Source organism: Sphaeramia orbicularis, chromosome 24 (genome assembly GCF_902148855.1).
Source record: "Sphaeramia orbicularis chromosome 24, fSphaOr1.1, whole genome shotgun sequence".
NCBI lineage: Eukaryota > Metazoa > Chordata > Actinopteri > Kurtiformes > Apogonidae > Sphaeramia > Sphaeramia orbicularis.
Genome location: NC_043979.1, coordinates 9,188,015 through 9,210,338, shown reverse-complemented (window position 1 = coordinate 9,210,338; position 22,324 = coordinate 9,188,015). Strand labels below are relative to the sequence as shown.

At 43.5% G+C, this 22,324-nt stretch overlaps 2 protein-coding genes across 2 annotated transcripts; both read right to left on the bottom strand.

Annotated features, from left to right (window-relative positions):
- Nucleotides 1-10,236: 10,236 nt before the first annotated feature.
- LOC115415602 (trace amine-associated receptor 1-like) lies at nucleotides 10,237-11,199 on the bottom strand. Its single transcript, XM_030129231.1, has one exon. The coding sequence runs from the start codon at nucleotides 11,197-11,199 to the stop codon at nucleotides 10,237-10,239; it is 963 nt and encodes a 320-aa protein (XP_029985091.1).
- A 10,162-nt stretch (nucleotides 11,200-21,361) lies between these two features.
- LOC115415601 (trace amine-associated receptor 1-like) lies at nucleotides 21,362-22,324 on the bottom strand. The gene has a single exon (XM_030129230.1). It carries the CDS (start codon nucleotides 22,322-22,324, stop codon nucleotides 21,362-21,364), a length of 963 nt encoding a protein of 320 aa, XP_029985090.1.

Here is a 22,324-nt window from a genome sequence, read left to right as displayed (position 1 = left end):
CGTTTTTGCAGAGGAGGAAATTCAAACAGACTTTGATTCGCTGACACGAAACTAGCAAGGTTCGAATAAAAGCTGTCAAAGCCAAATGTAAGACACACGCCTAAAGAAATACGAGAAAAGCCGAAGAAACTCATGCAGGATTAAAAGAAACTAAAGGACCACAACCGTCGCAGTGGATCTGACTGCCAAACCAACCAATGGTTTGTATATCACAGAAGTATTCACTGTTTAGTTGGTTCCATGTCGTAACAGTGGTCAGTGGCACATCAGCTGTTTTAGTCAAAAGTCGGGTTAACCTAAGGCTAATGCTTGCAGGTCAACAGTCTGACACTAAACCTAAATCAGACAACTAAATGTATTTGTGTTGTCACCTAGAGTGGAACACTGATTTATTCTTTATGTATTGTGATTTCCACCTGAAATGGATTGGACGCCTCTCCTCTCAATCCGAACCTGGGCTTGTTTGTGCCCTCGTTCATCGTGTACTGCTGTTTACAACGGCCCAGGTAAGACATTTAGCATGTCACATCACACTGGTAGGAATCTGTCATCATGTGTTCTGTTATTCATTTTAGCATTTTTGTTACTTTTCATGCAGGAATGTGAAAAAGGGACCAAGACCATGGAGTTCCAGACTGGCTGTCCTGGACCAGCTGGTCCAGAAGCCCGAATCTTTCACAGATGTTCATTTCCCTTTTAATCTCAAGGCACCTTGTTTTTTTTTTTTTGCACCTTTTGTTTTGTTTCAATTTTTAATAAAAAAACATTTGAACCTAACACTGCCAGTTTATTTACAAGGCATCAAAATATAAGTAGAATATAAATACTTTTATTAGTAATATGCAGTCGAATTAAATGCAGGCATTTGGCTAAATCTGTCTGACTTTAAGGTTGAACCTGGACGACATCTATAAAGCAATAGAAATGGAAAAAGAACCATCCATCACACTTTAAGTTAGATGTGATTGAGTTTAAAGAATGAGAAGTTGAAAATACATGTTCTATCATTTTTAAGTAGAAATTAAGGATATGTAATGATGGTTAACTTCATTTAAAATTTATTCCCTATTAAGTGATTCAACAACCAGTAAAATGTTAAACCCAAACTGTCCACTTAACTGTGTCATTTTATTGTGCTAGGGCTTAGTTTCTGAATGTACATGAACTGTATGGCAGTTTCGCAGTTGAACACGCTCAAAACGGTGGAGATGACAGTGGACTTCAGGAGTAGCCCCCCTAACCTGGCCCCCATCACAATCCATGATAACATGGTGACTACTGTGGAAACATTCAGGTTCCTGAGATCCACCATCTCCCAGGATCTGAAGTGGACTTCCAACATAGCCACTATCACCAAGAAAGTCCAGCAGAGGATGTACTTCCTGTGTCAACTCAGGAAGTTCAACCTGCCCCAGGAGCTGCTGATCCAGTTCTATACTGCAATAATCCAATCTGTTCTCTGCACGTCCATCACTGTCTGGTTTGGATCAGCCGCAAAACAGGACAGGAACAGACTGAAACGGACAATAAGGACTGTAGAGAAAATTATTGGTGCTGATCTGCCCACCATTCAGGACTTATACATATACAGACTTAGGAAACAACTTGGAGTTCTGAATGTTTTGTGTCTGTTTCAGAGCAACATGGAAAATCTTCATGTAAATGTAAAACATGATGATAACTGGAATGTAAAATGATGAAAAGGCTCCTATAAAAGAGAACTTTGAGCTTTGGAATGAAGCACATCTTTTTTCAGCTTGTGCATGAAGAGTTACAGCTATTGCATTTACTAGAGAAACAGTCCAGGTGACTAAGATCATGATAATAATGACATGAACATTTATCTTCCTTTTGGGGAGCGTGAAGTTGGTTTGGTTCTCAGAACCAGTTCCGTTTAAGGATCCAGTTCCGTTTGGGGATCTAGTTCCGTTTACGGAACCAATTCCGTATAAGGATCCAGCTCCATTTAAGAATCTTGGAACCAGTTCCATTTACGGATCTCAGAACCGGTTCCGTTTACGGAATTACATCTGTTTAAGGATCATGGAACTAAACCATGCTCCAACCTACAAGCCCCACTTAGCGCCCTCAAAGCCCCGGCTCCTGTGGGGCTTGGAGCTGCTCTAAACCGCAGTGAACCGGGAGACCAAGCTGCACCTCCACGGACCTTGGATCTAGCTCTGAATAATGCTTTCCATCAGGTCCGACCCATAAATTAATACACATGTGCACTCTTCTGCTGTTTATATTTTCTTTAATGTTAGCATCAATGTCACTTTATTTTACTTTAATTCCAACCCCAACTTCCACATCGCCATGTTGTGCCCTGCAGGAAGCCGGGCTCCAGGCTTCTAGCGCCGGCTCCTGCAGGCTTGCAGACCAGTACAGTAAGCCGCTGTGACCCGGTACACCAAGTTGCAGTACAGAGTTCCAAGCTCCAGGCTTTTCATCAGCTACCAGCTATGTTTAACCTAAACGGACCTCGAAAGTCCAGTTCCATGCTGGTTATGAATAAGCCTCCTCAGATCTGCTTATTCGGAACCAGTTCAGTTGAAGGAACCAGTTCTGTTTAAGGATCTTGGAACCAGTTCCATTTAAGGATCTCAAAACCAGCTCCGTTTATGGATCATGGAACTAGTTTCATGTACAGAACTCAGAACCAAGCCGTGCTCCGTGTCACAACGGGGGAAATGAGAGGACTCAAATGCACGGTACTGAAGAGAAAAAAAAACACAAGTTTATTTAACAAAAATGAAAACCAAACAACGGAACACACAGAAACCTAGCACAAAAGCTAAGTCAGAGTCCATAAAAAAAAAAAACACACAAAACCTGGGTCAGAGTCCGTAGATAAGATGAATAGATGTCCGGGTTATGGAGTGGAATGGAGAGAAAGGAACCAGCGCTGCATGGCTGCAAACCTAATCCTTAAATAGGCAAGAGGTAATTGGCTGCAGCCACGCAGCACCAGCAGGTGAGTCAGATGATGATGATAAGGAGAAGGAGGAGCTGAGGGTCACACAGGCACAGACCATGACCAAGAGGGAGGAGCTGAGAGTCACACAGGCACAGATCCTGACAGGACCCCCCCCTCAAGGGACGGCATCCTGAGGTCCCCAGAGATGCGAAAAGCCCCTACGGAGACCAAGGCATCCTGGAGTGTAGAGGGGATCCTGGCAAAGGGGCATGAAAAACCTCCCGGCGGAACGGTGTGGAAAGTCACCCGCTGGTATGGCCTGGAAGGCCACAGGGCAGACGGCTGAAGAGCCTCCGGGTAGACAGGCCGACGAACCTCAGGGCCGACAGAAGAACCTCCTGGTGGAATGCATGAAGCAACTCCAGGCAGGCAGGCTGAAGCACCTCCCGGTGGAACGGCGTGAAGAGCCTCCGGGTAGACAGCCAAAGAACCTCAGGGCGGACCTCCGGACCAGGACGTGGAAAACCTCCAGACCAGGAGGTTGTAACCCCTCCGAACCGGACCATGGAGAAAACCTCCCGACCAGGACGTGAGAAACCCTCCAAAACAGGACATAGAAAAATCCCCTGGTTCGTGGATCTCCAGGGCAGTGGCAGACAGGACTCTAGCAGGGTTAAGGACGTTGACTGGAACTGAATAATGGCAGGACTCATGACTCTGACTGAGACAAGGCAGACCGGACTATGACTGGACTACAGACATCAACTGGAATTGGACTATGGCTGGACCCATGACTCTGACTGACTGAGACTGGGCTGACAGGACTACGGACACTGAGACTGGGTTGACAGGACTACGGACTCTGAGACTGGGCTGACAGGACTATGGACTCTGAGACTGGGCTGACAGGACTACGGGCTCTGAGACTGGGCTGACAGGACTACGGAGAGTGAGACCGAGACGGGGGAACACGGAGAGCGAGAGAGACCGAGACAGGGGAACACGAAGAGCGAGACCGAGACAGGGGAACACGAAGAGCGAGGCCGAGACAGGGAAACGAGAACGCTGCCAGACGGAACCGGACTTCAGGAACGCTGCGCGGCCGGACGGAACCGGACTTCAGGAACACTGCCAGATGGAACCGGACTTCAGGAACGCTGCCGGATGGAACCGGACTTCAGGAACGCTGCCGGACGGAACCGGACTTCAGGAATGCTGCTGGACGGAACCGGACTTCAGGAACGCTGCGCGAACAGACGGAAACAGACTTCAGGAACGCTGCGCGGCCGGATGGAACCGGACTTCAGGAACACTGCCGGATGGAACCAGACTTCAGGAACGCTGCCGGATGGAACCGGACTTCAGGAACGCTGCCGGACGGAACCGGACTTCAGGAACGCTGCGCGAACAGACAGAACCGGACTTCAGGAACGCTGCGCTGCCAGATGGAACCGGACTTCAGGAACACTGCCGGATGGAACCAGACTTCAGGAACGCTGCCGGACGGAACCGGACTTCAGGAACGCTGCGCGAACAGACAGAACCGGATTTCAGGAACGCTGCGTGGCCGGACGGAACCGGACTTCAAGAACACTGCCGGATGGAACCGGACTTCAGGAACGCTGCCGGACGGAACCGGACTTCAGGAACGCTGCGCGAACAGACGGAAACAGACTTCAAAACGCTGCGCGAACAGACGGAAACAGACTTCAGGAACGCTGCGTGGCCAGACGGAACCGGACTTCAAGGAGGGGAAACTACCAGACGGCGTACTAGCCTCCGGGTAGTACTAAGGAAAAGGGAACTAAGGCCAAGCTGTGGGACATGGGCAGACAGGCACAAAGACACGGACAGGCAGAGGGACAATCTACAGTACTGAACTGAAGAAAAGGATGAAATGGGACTGAAGAACATGAAGGGAAAGAACTGAACTAAGGAGAAACTGATGAAACTGCCGACTGAAACTGCAGACAGAAACCGCAGACAGAGAATAAAGAGAGATTGAAGACAGAGACTGAAAAAACACGGGGAACATATAACGCACATGGACTGCAATAAACACACATTAACTAAAAAAATTCACACCCACTGAGAAATACACACACACTGACAGAGAGAGACCGGAAGGAACGAATAAAACAGGCAGAACAAACAAACTGACATGGACAGACAGGTCAGAACTAATGAACTCACAGAAACTATTAGACACACGAAACGAAAGACACAAAAGAAGAACCCCGACCCACCGAAGGCCCAGGTCCACACATGGAACAGGACGCTGGAAACACGAGGCGGAAACAGACGAGAGACAGAAACGCACCAGAAAAACAACACGGGAGGAGAACTAAGGAAAGGGTAATGAAACCAGGGATAAACAACTAAAACACGGAGAGACGAAAAAATGGGTCCCTTCAGTACCGGCTGAGTCCAGGTATGGCTGGTCCATTCCTTCACAACGGGGGGAAAAGAGAGGACTCAAATGCACAGTACTGAAGGGGAAAAACAAGTTTATTAAACAAAAATGAAAACTAAACAACGGAAAACACAGAACCGGGGACAGAGTCCATAAAGGAAGACAAAAAAAAAACACAGAACCTGGGTCAGAGTCCGTAGAGGAAGATGGCAGAATGTCCGGGTTATGGAGTGGGTGAAGGAGAGGAATGGACCAGCGCTGAATGGCTGCAAACCTAAGCCTTAAATAGGCTGGAGGTAATTGGCTGCAGCCATGCAGCGCCAGCAGGTGAGTCTGATAATGGGGAGATGAGGAGAGGGAGTAGCTGAGGGTCACACAGGCACAGACCATGACCAAGAGGGAGGAGCTGAGAGTCACACAGGCACAGATCCTGACACTCCGACCTCCAAGCCCCGCTTCGCCTGCATCAAGCCTGGCTCCTGCAGGGTATTTAGGTGCTCTAAAATGCCGTGAATTGGAAGACCAAGCTGCCTCTCCACGGACCTTGGATCTAGCTCCGAGTAATGCTCTCCATCAGGTCTGAGCCGTAAATTAATGCACATTTGCACCCTTCTGCTGTTTATATTTTGTTTAATGCTGGCGAATGTCATTTTGATTGACTTCATTAATGTCAACCCAGTTCTGAGCTGGTTCTGAATAAGCTTTCTCCGAACTGCTTATTTGGAACCAGTTCTGTTTGAGGAACCAGTTCCATTTAAGGATCTTGGAACCAGCTCCGTTTAAGGATCATGGAACTAGTTTCGTGTACAGAAATCAGAACCAAGCTGTGCTCCAGCGTCCAAGCCCCGCTTCGCCTACATCAAGCCCTCCAAGCCTGGCTCCTGTGGGGCTGGGAGGTGCTCTACACCGTGGTGAACCGGGAGACCAAGCCGCTTCTCCACAGACCTCAGATCTAGTTCTGAGTAATGCTCTCCATCAGGTCCGAGCCATAAATTAATACACATTTGCATTCAAATGCTGTTTATGTTTTCATTTTGTTTGACTTCATTGATGCCAACCCCAACTCCCACATCGTCATGTCACACCCTGCAATGGGCTCCGAGAGTGTTGCAATTAGCGGCTGTGACCCGGTACACCAAGCTGCAATAAAGACCGCCAAGCTCCAGGCTTTTCATCAGCTACCAGCTATGTGTAACTTAAACAGACCTCGGAAGACCAGTTCTATGCTGGTTCCCAATTAGCTGTCTCGGAACTGCTTATTCAGAACCAGTTCCGTGTAAGGAACCAGTTCCGTTTAAGGAACCAGCTCTGTTTAAGGATCTCAGATTCAGCACCATGGACAGCACAAGATTCATTCCTTATATTACATTATAAATTTTTTTTCCCCTTAACTTTAAACATGTCGTAAAATTCTATGATCATACTGTTCAAGGAAAATATGACAGTATGACACAATGTCTCTATGCAACCCATAACGACCCAAAGCACCACAGTCCAAAATCATCTACTGGTCTAAAATGTTTAATAACTTCTTAACCACTAATCCTACCAATACATCCAAATAATTGGTGTAAAATGCAGCTTGTCATCTTTTTACGGTCAAAGTAAGCCCGGCTTGGTTCTGAGTTCTGTAAACGAAAACTTTTTCTCGGAACTGGATCCGCGCCCCGGGTCACAGCGGCTTAGCGGACCACTCTGCAAGCCACAGAACAGTGTTCGGAACCTGCAGCATGGCTTCCTGCAGGGCATGACGCGGCGATGTGGGAGTTGGAGTTGACATTAAGGAAGTCATAAATGACATTCGCCAGCATTAAAGAAAATAGAAGAGTGCAAATGTGTATTACTTTTTGGCTCGGACCATAAGGAGAGCATTATTCGGAACTACATCTGAGGTCCATGGAGGTGCAGCTTGGTCTCCCAGTTCACTGTGTTTTAGAGCACCTCCAAGCCCCACAGAAGCTGGGCTTGGAGGGCTTGGAGGGCTTGATGTGGGTGAAGCGGGGCTTGGAGGTAGGAGCATGGCTTGGTTCTGAGTTCTGTACACGAAACTAGTTCCATGATCCTTAAACGAAGCTGGTTCCGAGATCCTTAAATGAAACTAGTTTCGAGATCCTTGAACCGAACTGGTTCCGTACACGGAACTGGTTCTGAATAAGCAGATCCGAGAAAGCTTATTCATAACCAGCATGGAACTGGACTTCCGAGGTCTGTTTAAGTTAAACGTAACTGGTAGCTGATGAAAAGCCGGGCTTGGTGTACCGGGTCACAGCGGCTTAGTGCACCAGTCTGCAAGCCCGACAGGAACCAGCGCTAGAAGCCTGGAGCCCAGCTTCCTGAAGGGCTCAACATGGCTATGTGGAAGTTGGGGTTGGCATTAATGAAGTAAATTAAAATAGCATTCACCAGCATTAAAGAAAATATAAACAGCAGAAGAGTGCACATGTGTATTAATTGGTCGGTCCAGATGGAGAGCATTATTCAGAATTAGATCCAAGGTCCGTAGAGGTGTGGCTTGGTCTCCCGGTTCACTGTGGTTTAGAGCAGCTCCAAGCCCCACAGGAGCCAGGGCTTTGAGGGCGCTAAGCAGGACTTGTAGGTTAGAGCATGGTTCCCGAACCGGTTCCGAGATCCGTAAATGGAACTGGATTCTTAGATCCTTAAACAGAACAGGATCTGTAAATGGAACTGGATCCTTGAACGGACCTGGTCCCGTAAACGGAATTAGATATTAGATCCTTTTACGGAACCAGTTCCGTATAAGGATCTCGGAACCGGTTCCGTTTAAGGAACCAGTTCTGTTTAAGGATCATGGAACTAGTTTGGTTTGCAGAACTCAGAACCAAATCGTGGTCTGACCTCCAAGCCCTTAGTGCCCTCAATGCCCCAACTCCTGTGGGATTGGAGGTGCTCTAAACCGCAGTAAACCGGGAGACTAAGCTGCACCTCCATGGACCTCGGATCTAGTTCTGAGTAATACTCAGAACTGAGCCATAAATTAATACACGTGTACTCTTTTGCTGTTTATGTTTTCTTTGATGCTGGCGAATGTAATTTTGTTTGACTTTATTAATGCCAACCCCAACTCCCACATCACCGCGTTGTGCCCTGCAGGAAGCTGGGCTGCAGGCTCCAAACGCTGGCTCCTGTCGGGCTTGCAGACTGTCACACTAAGCCACTGTGACCCGGTACACCAAGCCGCAGTACGGACCTCCAAGCTCCAGGCTTCCAGCTACCATCAGCTATCAGCTACCAGCTACGTTTAACTTAAATGGACCTCGGAAGTCCAGTTCCGTGCTGGTTCTGAATAAGCTTTCTCTGATCTGCTTATTCAGAACCAGTTCCGTGTCCATGTACAGAACCAGTTGCACAACTGGAGTAATGACAATAAAGCCTATTCTATTCTATTCTATTCTATTCTATTCTATTCTATTCTATTCAACCCTATTTTTGAGTAATGACAAGAGAAAGGTCATTTTGAGCGCTGGCCCTTTAAATGCACACGATCCACTTCATATCCCACCCCTTCCAGGTTGTTGGCCATGCTGCTCTGTCCTGTTAAACCAACAACTGAACATTTTAGGTAATTGGCTCAAATTTGGACATATTTTCAGTATGGACAACAACCGCTGCTGCTGACAAACAATTATGGTGTTGGAAGTCTTGACCTTATATGTGCGAATGTATACATAACTAGATGTAACAAATTAAGCAGTAATTAAAACGGGTTGTAGAATTCAACTCGATTTTCGCCAGAATGAATATAAAAATAGCTTTGCAGCACCTGAAAGGTTCAAATTCACACTTTTTGAACTATTAGGGTCCTCAAATACACAAATAAAGGTACCAAAGACTAATAAACTTGGGTTTTGCAAAATATGACCCCTTTAAAACAAAAAGGCCCAAAGTGGTCGGATCTGGACTTGAACCCCCTCTTCAACCTTCTTACTGCAAGATGATAGGACTTATGACCATTGCCTGGTTAAATGTATTATGTGTCAAATTCTAACATTAACATATCACACCATCTGTATCTACATATATACATGTATACCATCTCTCTCTCTCTCTCTCTCTCTCTACATATATATATATATATATATATATATATATATATATATATATATATATATATATATATATAGATAGATAGATAGATAGATAGATAGATAGATAGATAGAGATATGTATATGTATAGAGAGAGAGAGAGAGAGAAAAAGAGAGAGAGAGAGCACCATATATGTAGCACCTTGTTTTGTTTTGTTTTTTAGCAATCTTCAAGTAACTAAAGTACAGCAGAAGGAAAAACCTCAGTTAATTTTTTTTAATTAAAAAAGACAGACAAATTAGGCACATTCTTTACTTCTTTGTGGGTCTGTGCATAAAGCTTTATCCACATGTATTTACAATTTTACAAATCCCACCGAGTGGAAAGCAGAATAATCTTAAGTCTGGTAGCAACAAATAATAATGATTTCACTAATATTGCTAATAGAATTCCTGTCAAGCAGTATGGGAAGACAAAAGTGCTTCAATCATGATCACATCAAATCTCTCTCTGTAAGCTTAAAGTCTGAATAATGACCTTGAAACATTTTCCCAGTGAGAATCATTCTGAAAACTAATCTGAACCAGCTGTAAAATAATGCATAAGTTGGTGGATTTTACATTGAGTTCATCCATCGTATAAATTGAAAAAACACTCTTAAATGTAGTAAATACATATACATTACATGCAGGTGTCCAAATGTATAAATAACTGTATGAAAATTACACGCAATCGATAGCAAAGATGGGAAAAAAGACAAAAACATGCAGTCAATATGGCACAGTTGATAACTGTTGTGGCTACAAGAAAAGAAACTCTGAATAGATCATTCTTTGTCACTTTAAACATCTTTAACTGTGTCAAGTGAGATTTACATCTGAAAAATCACCTTGAAATATTTTCCTAGTAAGAATCATTCTGAAAGCAGATCTGTACCAGCTGTAAAAAAAAGCATAAATAAATGGATTGAACATTGAGTTGGACCACCCAAACCATTTAAATGTTTCTATCACAGCGATTGGAATTAAAGAATAATTTAAAGATGAAATGGTAATAGACAGAAAAAAAGGCATCCAACAGATAAGAAACACTCCCATTACTATAGCGAGAGTTTTGGTGGCTTTTCTCTCCATCTTACTGGCAGTTGCTCCAGACTTTGTGTTCTGGATGCTTCGTGCCTGTTTCAGAGCAACAAGGAAAATCTTCATGTAAATGTAAAACATGATGATAACTGGAATGTAAAACGCTAAAAAGGCTCCCATAATTGTGGAATTTGAGTTTTGGAACAAAGGACATGTTTTTTGAGATTGTGCACGGAGAATAACACTTATTGCATTTACAAGAGAAACAGTCCAGGTGACTAAGATCATGATAATAATATAATGAAGATTTATCTTGGTTTTGTACTTCAGAGGCTGACACACAGCATAATATCTGTCAACAGAAATAAAGCACAGGTTCAATATTGAAGCTGTGCACAACATGACGTCAAAGCCACCACGTATCTTGCAAAGTATATCTTGTAGAGGAAAACATGGGTTAAGAAACAGGATTGTGCCAAAAGGCAAAACAACAGCTCCAACAAGTAGATCAGACACAGCCAGAGAGAGGACCAGATAGTTTGTTGGAGTGTGGAGCTGTTTGAAGTAAATGATGGACATAATTACAAGCAGGTTTCCACACATTGTAAGAACCACTAAAGCTGCAACAAAAATGCATAATATATATGAAGTAACAGCTTTTGTTACATCATATTCATTCAGTGACACAGTGCAGAGGTTAAAAGCAGCATCTGTCCTGTTAACCAAGAATTCAACTTCCATGCAGAAATGATGAACTGTACAGAAATCACCGTATTTAAAAAAACATCCTACCACGTATAAAGTATTTTATACCAGTGCAGCATCTGTTAAACCAGTAGAGAAAGATATTAATAACAGTGCACACAGAGGACAGGAGCCCTTGATGCTTTGGATTATATGTATGATTCTGAGCTCATTAACATATTGTATTCAAATGGAATGACATTTTATGCACATATGTTCAGCATCATGAATAAAATTACACTGTGAATGTGTTTGTGTGACGTCTCTATATAAACATTTTTCGTAATTTTTAAAACACTGAAAACTTACAGTTGAATAGTTGTTAAAAAGTTACATTAATGAAACAATGAAAATGTATTCAGTTGCATAATATGAAAGCAAAGTTTTCAGTGTGGCCTTTAACCAGGATCTACAGTGTTATCCCCCTCCCCACGATGATGCTTGTTATTGTGTTGGTGAGCTAATTTAGCAGAAACACAAATGTGCCATATATGTCAATTAATGTGCATTGTCCCTGGTTAATTAATTAATTAATTAATTGTTTTGTCTGTACATTTTTTTGTTTCTTTGCTCTTCAAAATAACATGTGTTCAAACATTTTCTGTCTCTTTTAGTAGACACTCACAGCCAGACACCGGGAGAAGTAAAATGATACTACATTAAATCCCAAACCATTAACCACAATCTCTGTGGCCTTCCTAATTATCTCATTCCCCAGAATAAATTGGTAAATCAACATTCTCTGATTTCTGGTTATTTTCATAGTCACTTCAGAGGGGCCAGGGTGTGATTGATCAAAAAACAGAAGGAGGGATGTTTTTTTTTTTTTTTGGTCAGAGTGGTGGTGTGTGTGTGTGTGTGTGTGTGTGTGGGGGGGGGGGGGGCGCAAAGGCAGCAGTTATATACATGGGGGTGCAGTCCATAACTACCGCAAGTAAGGCTGCCTACATAGTCAACGCACGCAAGCAACGCATCTCCACATTGAACGCAAGCAAGCCGGGCAACGTGTACACTGGCATCAGAGCATAAAATTAACACCCGCCGGATGGCGGATAAAAAATTCATTTGACATGTAAAACAAAAATACACACCCGCCAGTGGCTGATGGAAAATTTTGAATTGCATGTGAGAACGACCGGCCACTTCCTGCGCACTGCGTGCGAGTTACAGTTTGAGGCCGGGAGGTCCTCCCGCAGAGGGGTTTTTCCCACCCATCCTCCGGTACCATCCTGTGCCAGACCTGGCGAGATTGAGACACCTGTCTCCCCTAGTTGCCAGCCAGCCAGATTCGTCCGTGCCTCGGTGTGGCAGTATTCGGGTCAGGTACTCGCGGTCCCACCCTGAAAAATCGTATCCACTATTACTCAATAACACAAAATTAAAACAAAATTGATACATAGAGCATTCTAGACAAATTAATTAATTCATTTTATTTAGACTCAATCCCAGTTGATATTTTTTTATTCTTTTCTCTTTTCCTGTGGGTTAAACATAATTTTCCTGTTAAAGCTGTCAGACAGACATTTGACTCACTCAGTCAATGTCAAAGGCTGCACTTTTTTTATATTTTTATTAAATGATGATGCAGCAGTCACCTTGAAATGAAATTTAACCTTATAAAATGGCAATCTAATTTAATCTGTACATAACTGTATTCTTTTAGTGATTCTTAAGGTGGATTTTCATAATAAAAACCTAAGGTCAATATTTTAAGTAAAATAAGGCATGTAATTTTTATTTGGCCGGTCACTAGTCAATGGCAGATGAGGTAAAAAAGTTAATTTTACGCCCTGGCTGGTGTGAAACGAAACTGAAACTTTAAATACTTTCAATGTCCAACTCCTGGGTTCTATTCCTCTATTATACAACAGATCTTACACGAAAGAGACTGCCGACAGTTTGGTTCAGGTGAACATTAGTGCCAGTAATGTAGGATATAGGTGTAAGAACACTCAGTCACAACCTGCCTGTTATTTACATTGGTTGCGCCCCCCCCCCGAGGATGAAATTCATTGAGCAGAAGTAGGAATGTAAAAACCAGAAGGGGGGGGGGGGGTGATCCTCTCGTACCCTGAGTGGGTGAATGGCATCACTCCCTCTTTCTATAGCTTCTGATCTTTCTGCCCCTCTTGTGTGCTCAGTTGTGTTCCAGCTGTTTTAGCCTATGACACTAGATCATCAAAGATGGCGCTGTATGAGTAGCTGCAGGTTACGGCAACTCTCACCTCTCTTCTCTTATTTTTAGTTTTTTCTATCTGTTATTGGCATGTTTTGTGTTTTTTCTTTAAAGGGGTCATATTTTGATAAAAACACACTTTTATTAGTCTTTGGTACCTTTATTTGTGTATTTGGGGACTCTAACAGTTCAAAAAGATTGAATTTGTACCCTCCAGGTGCTGCAAAGCATCTTTATATTCATTGCAGCAAAAATCAAGTGGATTTCTACAGCCCATTTCAATTCCTGCTTAATTTATGTTTTATAACTAGTTATGTCATGACATTTGCACATATAATGTCAAGACTTTCGACGAACATTTCTCCAAGTACCCAGTAATTGTTTATCAGCAGCAGAGGTTGTAGAAAAACTGAAAATATGTCAAAGCTTCAAACTGATTACCTAAAATGTTCAGTTGTGTGGTTGTATTAATGAACACAAGTAGTTGAACAGGAAAGAAAGCATGGTCAACAACCTGGAGGGGTGGGGTGTGAAATGGCGCATTTGGATTTAAAGGGCCAGCGCTCAAAACAACCTCTCGTGACATTTGTTAGAAATAGGGTTGAAGGTGGGCCTGTGGAGTTTAAATAAAGAAGAATTTGGACCCAGGCATAGCATTAACATTTTATGTAAACCACAAGAAATTATTTTAAAATGTATAATTCTATTTTAAAAAGCTAAATATCAGTCCTTTAATGGGGTCAAATCCTGCAGCAATTTTGCTCAGAATGAGACCACTTTTATTACTTTTGTGTTTTGCTTTTTGCTGTCACACAGACTTTTTGGACCTGCATCAGGGGACTCTCCAATTTCAGTCACAGCTTTATTGTTTTAGAGCCCATGCAGCTTGGACGAGCCCAATTAATCCCCCAGGAGAAACAGCTCTGCAGTGAGGCCAACCTCTGCTTGTGCCATTGCAAGCCCAGCCACTTCATTGCATCATGCCCACGGCAACCAGCAAAAGAGTTGGTTTCCCTGTGATGGGGGAGTTTCTGGTTTGCTGGCCCTCAACTATCTCCCCATTAGCCACCTCTATGACCTCTCCAAACCTGAGCAAGTGGCAATGGATAACTACACTCTGGACTCCCTGGCTACAGGCATCATATGCCCTTCGTGTCATACCTGCAGCCAGACGTTAGTCTGGTTTTGTCTGTCTTTTATGTTTTGTTTGTCACTTCCTGTTTTATTTTGTTAAGTTTCCCCTCATGTGTCGTGTCTGTCGTCTTTACTTCCTGTTCCCTGATCATTCTCACCTCTAACCTGATTACCTGTCTCCGCCCTGATTTGCTCCACCTGTGTCTAGTTGTCTTCCCTCCCTTTTGTGTATTTAAACCCTGTCTCTTTCCCTTGTCAGACGCCAGTTTGTAACTCCTGTAGTTCTTACCAGCGTTTTGACCTCGTTTGTTCGTTTGCCTGCCTGTTTTTGACCTGTTTTTGGATTCCTCGGTTTTCTCGTCTTCTGCCTGCTCCCTGTCTGGTTTTGTCTGCCTCTTCTGATACCTGGTTTTGACCTTCTCGCCCTGACTACCGGTACGTGAGTTTTGCCTTGTCCTTATGTCCTGTTGCTCGATTGATAGCCTGCCTGTGCATGACCTGTTTCCGTCCCTGACCTCCCTTTGCTTTTCCCTAGTCGGGAAAGAAACCCCTAACACCGCTCGGGGAGACGGGCTGTCGCCCTCGATCCGGAGGACGAATCACAGGAGGATATCACCTACCATTATCCTCAAGATTCTGTCACTAATAATATTTTTTCACCTGTGTGTGATTAATAAATCTTTTGAACCATACTCTTGGTGTTTGAGTTCTGCATTTGGATTCTGTGTTTGTACTAAAGCCATTACACTTCGTCCCCTCCCATGGGGGTGGGATTCTTCTTCATGGACAAAAATGATGGCTCTCTTTTGTCATTGGTTGGAAGGATCGTCACAACCTTTCATAGTCTGGACTGACCATAAAAACTTAAAGTATATCAAGTCCACCAAGAAGTTAAACTCCCCCCAAACCACTGAACTCTGTTTTTTGCACATTTCAACTTCACCCTGGCATACCACCCTGGTTCCTATAATGTTAAACCTGATGCTCTCATCCAGCAGTTTATAGCCACAGAATTTTCTGGAGAACCTTATACAATCCTACCCAAGTCCTGTCTCATTGCTGCCCTCACTTGGCAGGTGGAGACCCAAGTCCGCCAAGCCCAAAGGCTACACCCAGACCCTGGTAATGGACCTGTTAGCTGCCTGTTTGCTCCTGATTTTGTCCATTACCAGGTCCTCCGTGGGGAAACTCCTCCAGAGTCACCCGAACTTTGGAGGTGCTGCGACGCAAGTTCTAGTGGCCCACCATGGAAGCTGACGCACGAAAATTTGTCATAGCCTGTTCTACCTGCACTCCTATCTTTAACAACAGTTCTGGGTTGTTAAAACCTCTTCCCATTCCCAGGCGTCCATGGTCCCACATCGCGGTGGATTTCGTGACCAGCCTGCCCACCTCCAATGGTATCTATCCATCCATCCATTGTCTTCTCCTTATCCAGGCTTATCTAAGCAGGGATGCCCAGACTTCCCTCTCCCAGATGCCCGAGCCACCTCAGCTGGCCCCTCTTGATGTGGAGGAGCAGAGGCTCTACTCCGAGCTCCTCCCTGGTGATTGAGCTCCTCACCCTATCCCTAAGGGTGCGCCCAGCCACCCTATGGAGGAAACTCATTTCGACCACTTGTATCCGGGATCTTGTCCTTTCAGTCATGACCCAAAGTCCATGACCAAAGGTGAGGGTAGGAATGTAGATTGACCGGTAAATCGAGAGCTTTGCCTTTCGGCTCCGCTACTTCTTCACCACAACTGACTGATACAACAACTGCATCACTGCAGATGCTGCACCGATCAGTCTGTCAATCTCATGCTCCATCCTTCCCTCACTCATGAACAAGACCCCAAGATACTTGAACTCCTCCACTTGGGGCAAGGACTCCCCTCCAACCTGGAGAGGGCAAACCACCTTTTTCTGGTTGACAGCCATGGCCTCGGATTTGGAAGTGCTGATCCTCATCCCGCTCGCTTCACACTCGGCTGAAGGTTCAGGTTTGATGAGGCCAACAGGACAACGTCATCTGCAAAAAGCAGAGACGAAATCCTGTGGTCCTCAAACCGGACCCCCCTCCAGCCCCTGGCTGCGCCTAGAAGTTCTATCCATAAAAAATTATGAACAGAACCGGTGACAAAGGGCAGCCCTGCCGGAGTCCAACATGAACCTGCAACAGGTCTGACTTACTGCCAGCAATGCGAACCAGGCTCCTGATTCGGTCATATGAGGACCGGACTGGCATTAGCAGAGGGCCCTGGACCCCATACTCCTGAAGCACCCCCCATAGGACACCATGAGGGACACGGTCGAGCACGTTCTCCAAATCCACAAAACACATGTGGACCAGTTGGGCGAAATCCCATGAACCCTTGAGTACCCGATGAGCTGATCCACTGTTGCACGACCGGGATGAAAACCGCATTGTACCTCCTGGATTCGAGGTTTGACTATCTGTCGGATCCTCCTCTCCAGTAACCTGGAATAAACTTTCCCCGGGAGGCTGAGGAGTGTGACACCCCTGTGGTTGGAGCACGTCCTCCCGTCCCCATTCTTAAAAAGGGGGACCACAACCCCGGTGTGCCAATCCAGAGGCACTGTCCCCAACTGCCACGCGATGTTACAGAGATATGTCAACCAAGACAGTCCCTGCGCATCCACTTAAGGTACTCAGGGTGAATCTCATCCACCCCCAGTGACTTGCCACCAAGGAACTTGCCAACCACCTCAGTGACTTCAGCTTGGGTGATGGACAAGTCCACCTCTGAGACCTCAGCCTCTGCTTCCTCCATGGACGACATGGCAGTGGAATTGAGGAGTTACTCAAAGTATTCCTTCCACCATCCGACAACATCCCCAGTCGAGGTCAGCAGCTCCTCACTCCCAAGGTAACACCACCATTTTAACCATTGTAGACCGGTTCTTCCAGACATCTTCCGGCTTCATAGCATCCCTGCAGACATTGTGTCAGATCATGGTCCCTAGTTTACCTCCAAGGTGTGGAAGTCTGTCTGTGCTGCACTGGGAGCTACCGTCAGTCTTACATCTGGTTTACATCCACAATGTAATGGACAAAGTGAGCGCACCAACCAGTCTCTAGAGGTCTTCCTTCCCTGCATGGTCTCAGAGAACCCAATGTCCTGGAGTGATCAGCTTCCCTGGGTTGAATATGCTCACAACTCCTTCACTAATGTCGTCATGGTCTGCTCCAGTATGGCCGCTGTCTCCTCCCTCTCCAATCTATCCCTCCACTACCAATCAGTTTCACCTGTTCCACGCTGCATGGGGTGTATAAAAGGATCATCTTTGCAGCCGTGCAGCACTGGACTACCACCCCCTTGACAAATGCTTCCTCTGGTCCATCTCCATTTCAGTGTTCTTTAGGATGGACCCCCGCATGTGTACACATCCTACTGCATCTTTAAAGACTGGAACTATATCCGCAAATGGATGCCCATCAATCCTGGGTTCATCTACAGCCTGTCCGTCCATAGGAGTGGATCTCTCCTTCAACGTGGTTCTCCCCAAGGTTTCTCTTTTCCCACTGGGTTTTTGGAGTTTTTCCTTGCCGAGAAGGAGGATCTAAGGATGGGGGATGCCCGGGACAGTAGCCCATTTCCCTCATCCACTGTTTATTTGACTGTTGTTCATTTTCATATTCAACAGATTCCATAAAGCCCTGTGAGGCAACCTTGTTGTGATATAGGGCTGTATAAATAGAATAGAATTGAACTGAATAGGATACCACCCACCTTTGTTTCCCTCTCAGGAGCAGGAGATCTCAGTTCCGTCTGTCCACTTTTTTGTCAAGTGGTGCGAATTGGAAATGGAATTGCTTTATTGTCATCTGACAGCACAGTACAATGTACAGTACATTAAACGAAATATAGTTCGATGTTAGGGGATCGGGCCGCTGCAACCTGGTGCGCTGCCACATCCCCCTTCTTTGAAGCTAAAGTTACAGTGAAGAACAGAGAGGATAATGCAAGCACATACATAAGACACCATACAATATAGACACAGTACATGCGGTCACATGGTGGAACTTTTTCAATGAATTTGATAGGAAAAACAGAGTACGAGGGCAGACAGGATGGGAGGTGGGAGGTGGGAGCATGCATGTGTGTTATGTGAGTCTTAGGAAAAGTTCGTGTGTGAGGATGAGAGACACAGAGAAGCCTTCTGTCCTTCAATTCTTGTCAGTCCTTATCAGTTCACCCCCTTCTGTGTGTAAGGAGGAGTTGAAATGACTGTTCTAATGATAAGTGGAGGTTTGGCCGAATTAGAATACAAGATATTGAAACCTAAATTGAAAGAGAGCAGTAGTGCAAGCAAAAAAACCAAAAAAGAGTCACTGTTAAAAAGAATTACAAAATTTATTCAACTATAATAAATATAATTAAAAACATTAAATTTAAAAATAAAGTTTCAAAAATAAATTTAAAAAAAAACAAGGGATGAGGCAGCATGATGGTCTTTTCCAAGAAGCAATAAAATGGTGATCCCCAAGGGTGAGTCCAGACCAGTTTCCGTCCATAAAAATATGGGGGCACAGGGAAGGGCAGACCATGCTGCCCGCAGAAGTGAAAGTTAAACACAACGCACAGTGTTGAGTTCATTTGCTTCCAACATCGCAGGACCTGCAATGTGATTATTGCACACACATACATAGCAATGACAATGCTCAAATGATAAATTATGCAGCTCTATTTCTCTTTCAGTCTGGATCCCTGCTTGCTCATACCCACACCTGGACTCCTCTGCTCCAAGCCTCCGCTGTCTGAATCTGCATCTGAGTTCTGGATCCACCTGCAACTCCCTCCCTCAACCAGTGAAGTGACTCCACAGTACCGACTGGATCTCAGCTGCTGCACCACCGCCTCCACCAAGCAACACATCAATGCCACACACCACCAATCTCCTGCCACAACCTTTCATACCCCCCTTTCTACTTTCAGCCTCAGCTAAGTCCCTGTTACTCCTGAGCCAGACTGTAGTTTATTCCTGTTTATGCATGATCTAGTTTTGCCATGTAATTATTTAGTTTAGTAGTCTTGTATCTGCTATTGTTACTCACCTTTTCTGCCTAGACTTTCCCTATAATGGATTTGTTATTTTGGTACATGCAAGTGTTAGTTATTGTTTGGATTCTACTTACAAATCTGACTCCAATTCTCTATCCCCTGTGTCCGTTATATTGGTTATTACCTTGATCATAAAACAGACCTGAAACAGGATTTAAGAATAACAATGAATGAATCATTTAATGAACATTAATCAAATGTACACAGATCTGTGGTCTCCCAAGGATACAGAGAATCGGTTTTCCAGGCCCACAGACATAAATTCTCCAAGCACAGAACCCATCTCTCTGTCTAGCTGTCCTCAAGAGCCCAGAGAAACATTTTTCCTCATCCTTTATAGTCACACATGGGTTGTTGTGTCTTTCTGGCCTCAACCAATAACATTGTGCCTCCTCCACCTTACAGCTGTCACCCCCTGTCCCTACCCCACAGACCTCTTTAACTCTTCTCCTTATGTATAATAAAACAATAAACAATCCACACTCCTAAAAACTAAACTAACCCATCTGTGTCCCTATGTCTGTGTTTTCCATTCTACCCCGTGAAGCCTCTAACCCTCAAACACAACTTAGAGCAAATCAGAAAAATACAGAAATCACATCATGATTATAATATATTGCATTCTAATTATATAATGCTAAATATATAATGTTTTTTTTTTTTTTTTTTTTTTTTTTTTAATATGTTCTTCAACTGTACAGTATAATTCTAACATTATTCCGCCTGCTCTTTAGAGGGCTCCTGTATCCTGTGTTCCCTTATTGAGTATTTAGTTTGTGTCTTCTACCTCACTACCGGTTGTACTCCAATGTTTCAACTGTAGTCTGTAACCTGTATAGTTCTCATTGTATGATAAATGTACCTTTTTTTTTTTTTTTTTTACCTTACTTTGTCATGTCTGTTCCTCTGCAATTGAGCCTTATCAGTGGATCCGCAACAGTAAATGTATTTTGTATAACATAACATAACATAACATAACATAACATAACATAACATAACATAACATAACATAACATACCATAACATAACATAACATAACATAACATAACATAACATAACATAACATAACATAACATAACATAACACCAATACAGATAAGTGGAAAATATTTATTATTATTTATTTCGCACCATTTTCTAGCAATCTTCAAATGACTAAAGTACAGCAGAGGGGGAAAAGAACCTCACATTTAATTTTTTAAATTATTCGGCTGAAAAAAAAAAAGACAGAAAAAAATTAGACAAATTCTTTACTACTTTGTGGGTCTGTGCATAAAGCTTCATCTACATGTATTCAGAGTTTTACAAATCAGGTCATCAGATTACACACTAAATGTAAAGCAGAGTGCTCTTAAATATGGTCGCCACAAATATGAATGATTTCAGTAACATTCCTTCAAGTATCCCTGAACATATTTCTAAGCATTACACACTATTGAGGCAAAAATGGAAAAAGACAAAACATGCATTCAATTTGCCACATCTGATAAATGTAGTGGCTACAAGAAAAAAACTCTGAGTCGATCATTCTTTGTCACTTTAAACATCTTTAACTGTGTCGTGTGAGTTTTACATCATTATTGCATTATTGAAAATGCTTTTAAAATGCAGTAAATACATATACATGCAGATATCCAAATATATAAATAATGGTATTCTAATTCTTCTTCTATTTGGAACATTGCACAATATGAAAGCAAATATGGAAAAAAGAGATAACCTGCATCCATTTTGGAAAAACTAAGTTGATCATTCTTTGTTAATTCACACATCTTTAACTTTTTCAAGTGAGTTTTGCATTTGCAAAATCACCTTGAAATATTTTCCCAGTAAGAATCATTCTAAAAGCAGATCTGTACCAGCTGTAAAAGAAAGCATAAATTAATGGATTGAACATTGAGTTTGACCACCCAAACCATTTAAATGTTTCTATCACAGCTTTTGGAACTAAAGAATAATTTAAAGGTGAAATGGTAATACACAGAATAAAAGGAGTCCAAGAAATAAGAAACACTCCCATTACTATAACCAGAGATTTGGTGGCTTTTCTCTCCATCTTACTGGCAGTTGCTCCAGACTTTGTGTTCTGGATGCTTCGTGCCTGTTTCAGAGCAACAAGGAAAATCTTCATGTAAATGTAAAACATGATGATAACTGGAATGTAAAATGCTAAAAAGGCTCCTATAATTGTGGAATTTGAGTTTTGGAACAAAGGACATGTTTTTTGAGATTGTGCACGAAGAGTTATACTTATTGCATTAACAAGAGAAACCGTCCAGGTGACTAAGATCATGATAATAATGACATGAACATTTATCTTGGTTTTGTACTTCAGAGGCTGACACACCGCATAATATCTGTCAACAGAAATAAAGCACAAGTTCAGCATTGAAGATGTGCACAGCATGACGTCAAAGCCGCCACGTATCTTGCAAAGTATATCTTGCAGAGGAAAACATGGGTTAAGAAACAGGATTGTGCTAAAAGGCAAAACAACAGCTCCAACAAGCAGATCAGACACAGCCAGAGAGAGGACCAGATAGTTTGTTGGAGTGTGGAGCTGTTTGAAGTAAATGATGGACATAATTACAAGCAGGTTTCCACACATTGTAAGAACCACTAAAGCTGCAACAAAAATACATAATATATATGAAGTAACAGCTTTTGTTACATCATATGCATTCAGTGATGCAGTACAAAGGTTAAAAGCAGCATCTGTCCTGTTAACCAAGAATTCAACTTCCAT

Bases quoted from the DNA above. Each gene is read 5' to 3' on its own strand.
- LOC115415602 (XM_030129231.1), bottom strand. From the start codon at position 11,199: ATGGAAGTTGAATTCTTGGTTAACAGGACAGATGCTGCTTTTAACCTC.
- LOC115415601 (XM_030129230.1), bottom strand. From the start codon at position 22,324: ATGGAAGTTGAATTCTTGGTTAACAGGACAGATGCTGCTTTTAACCTT.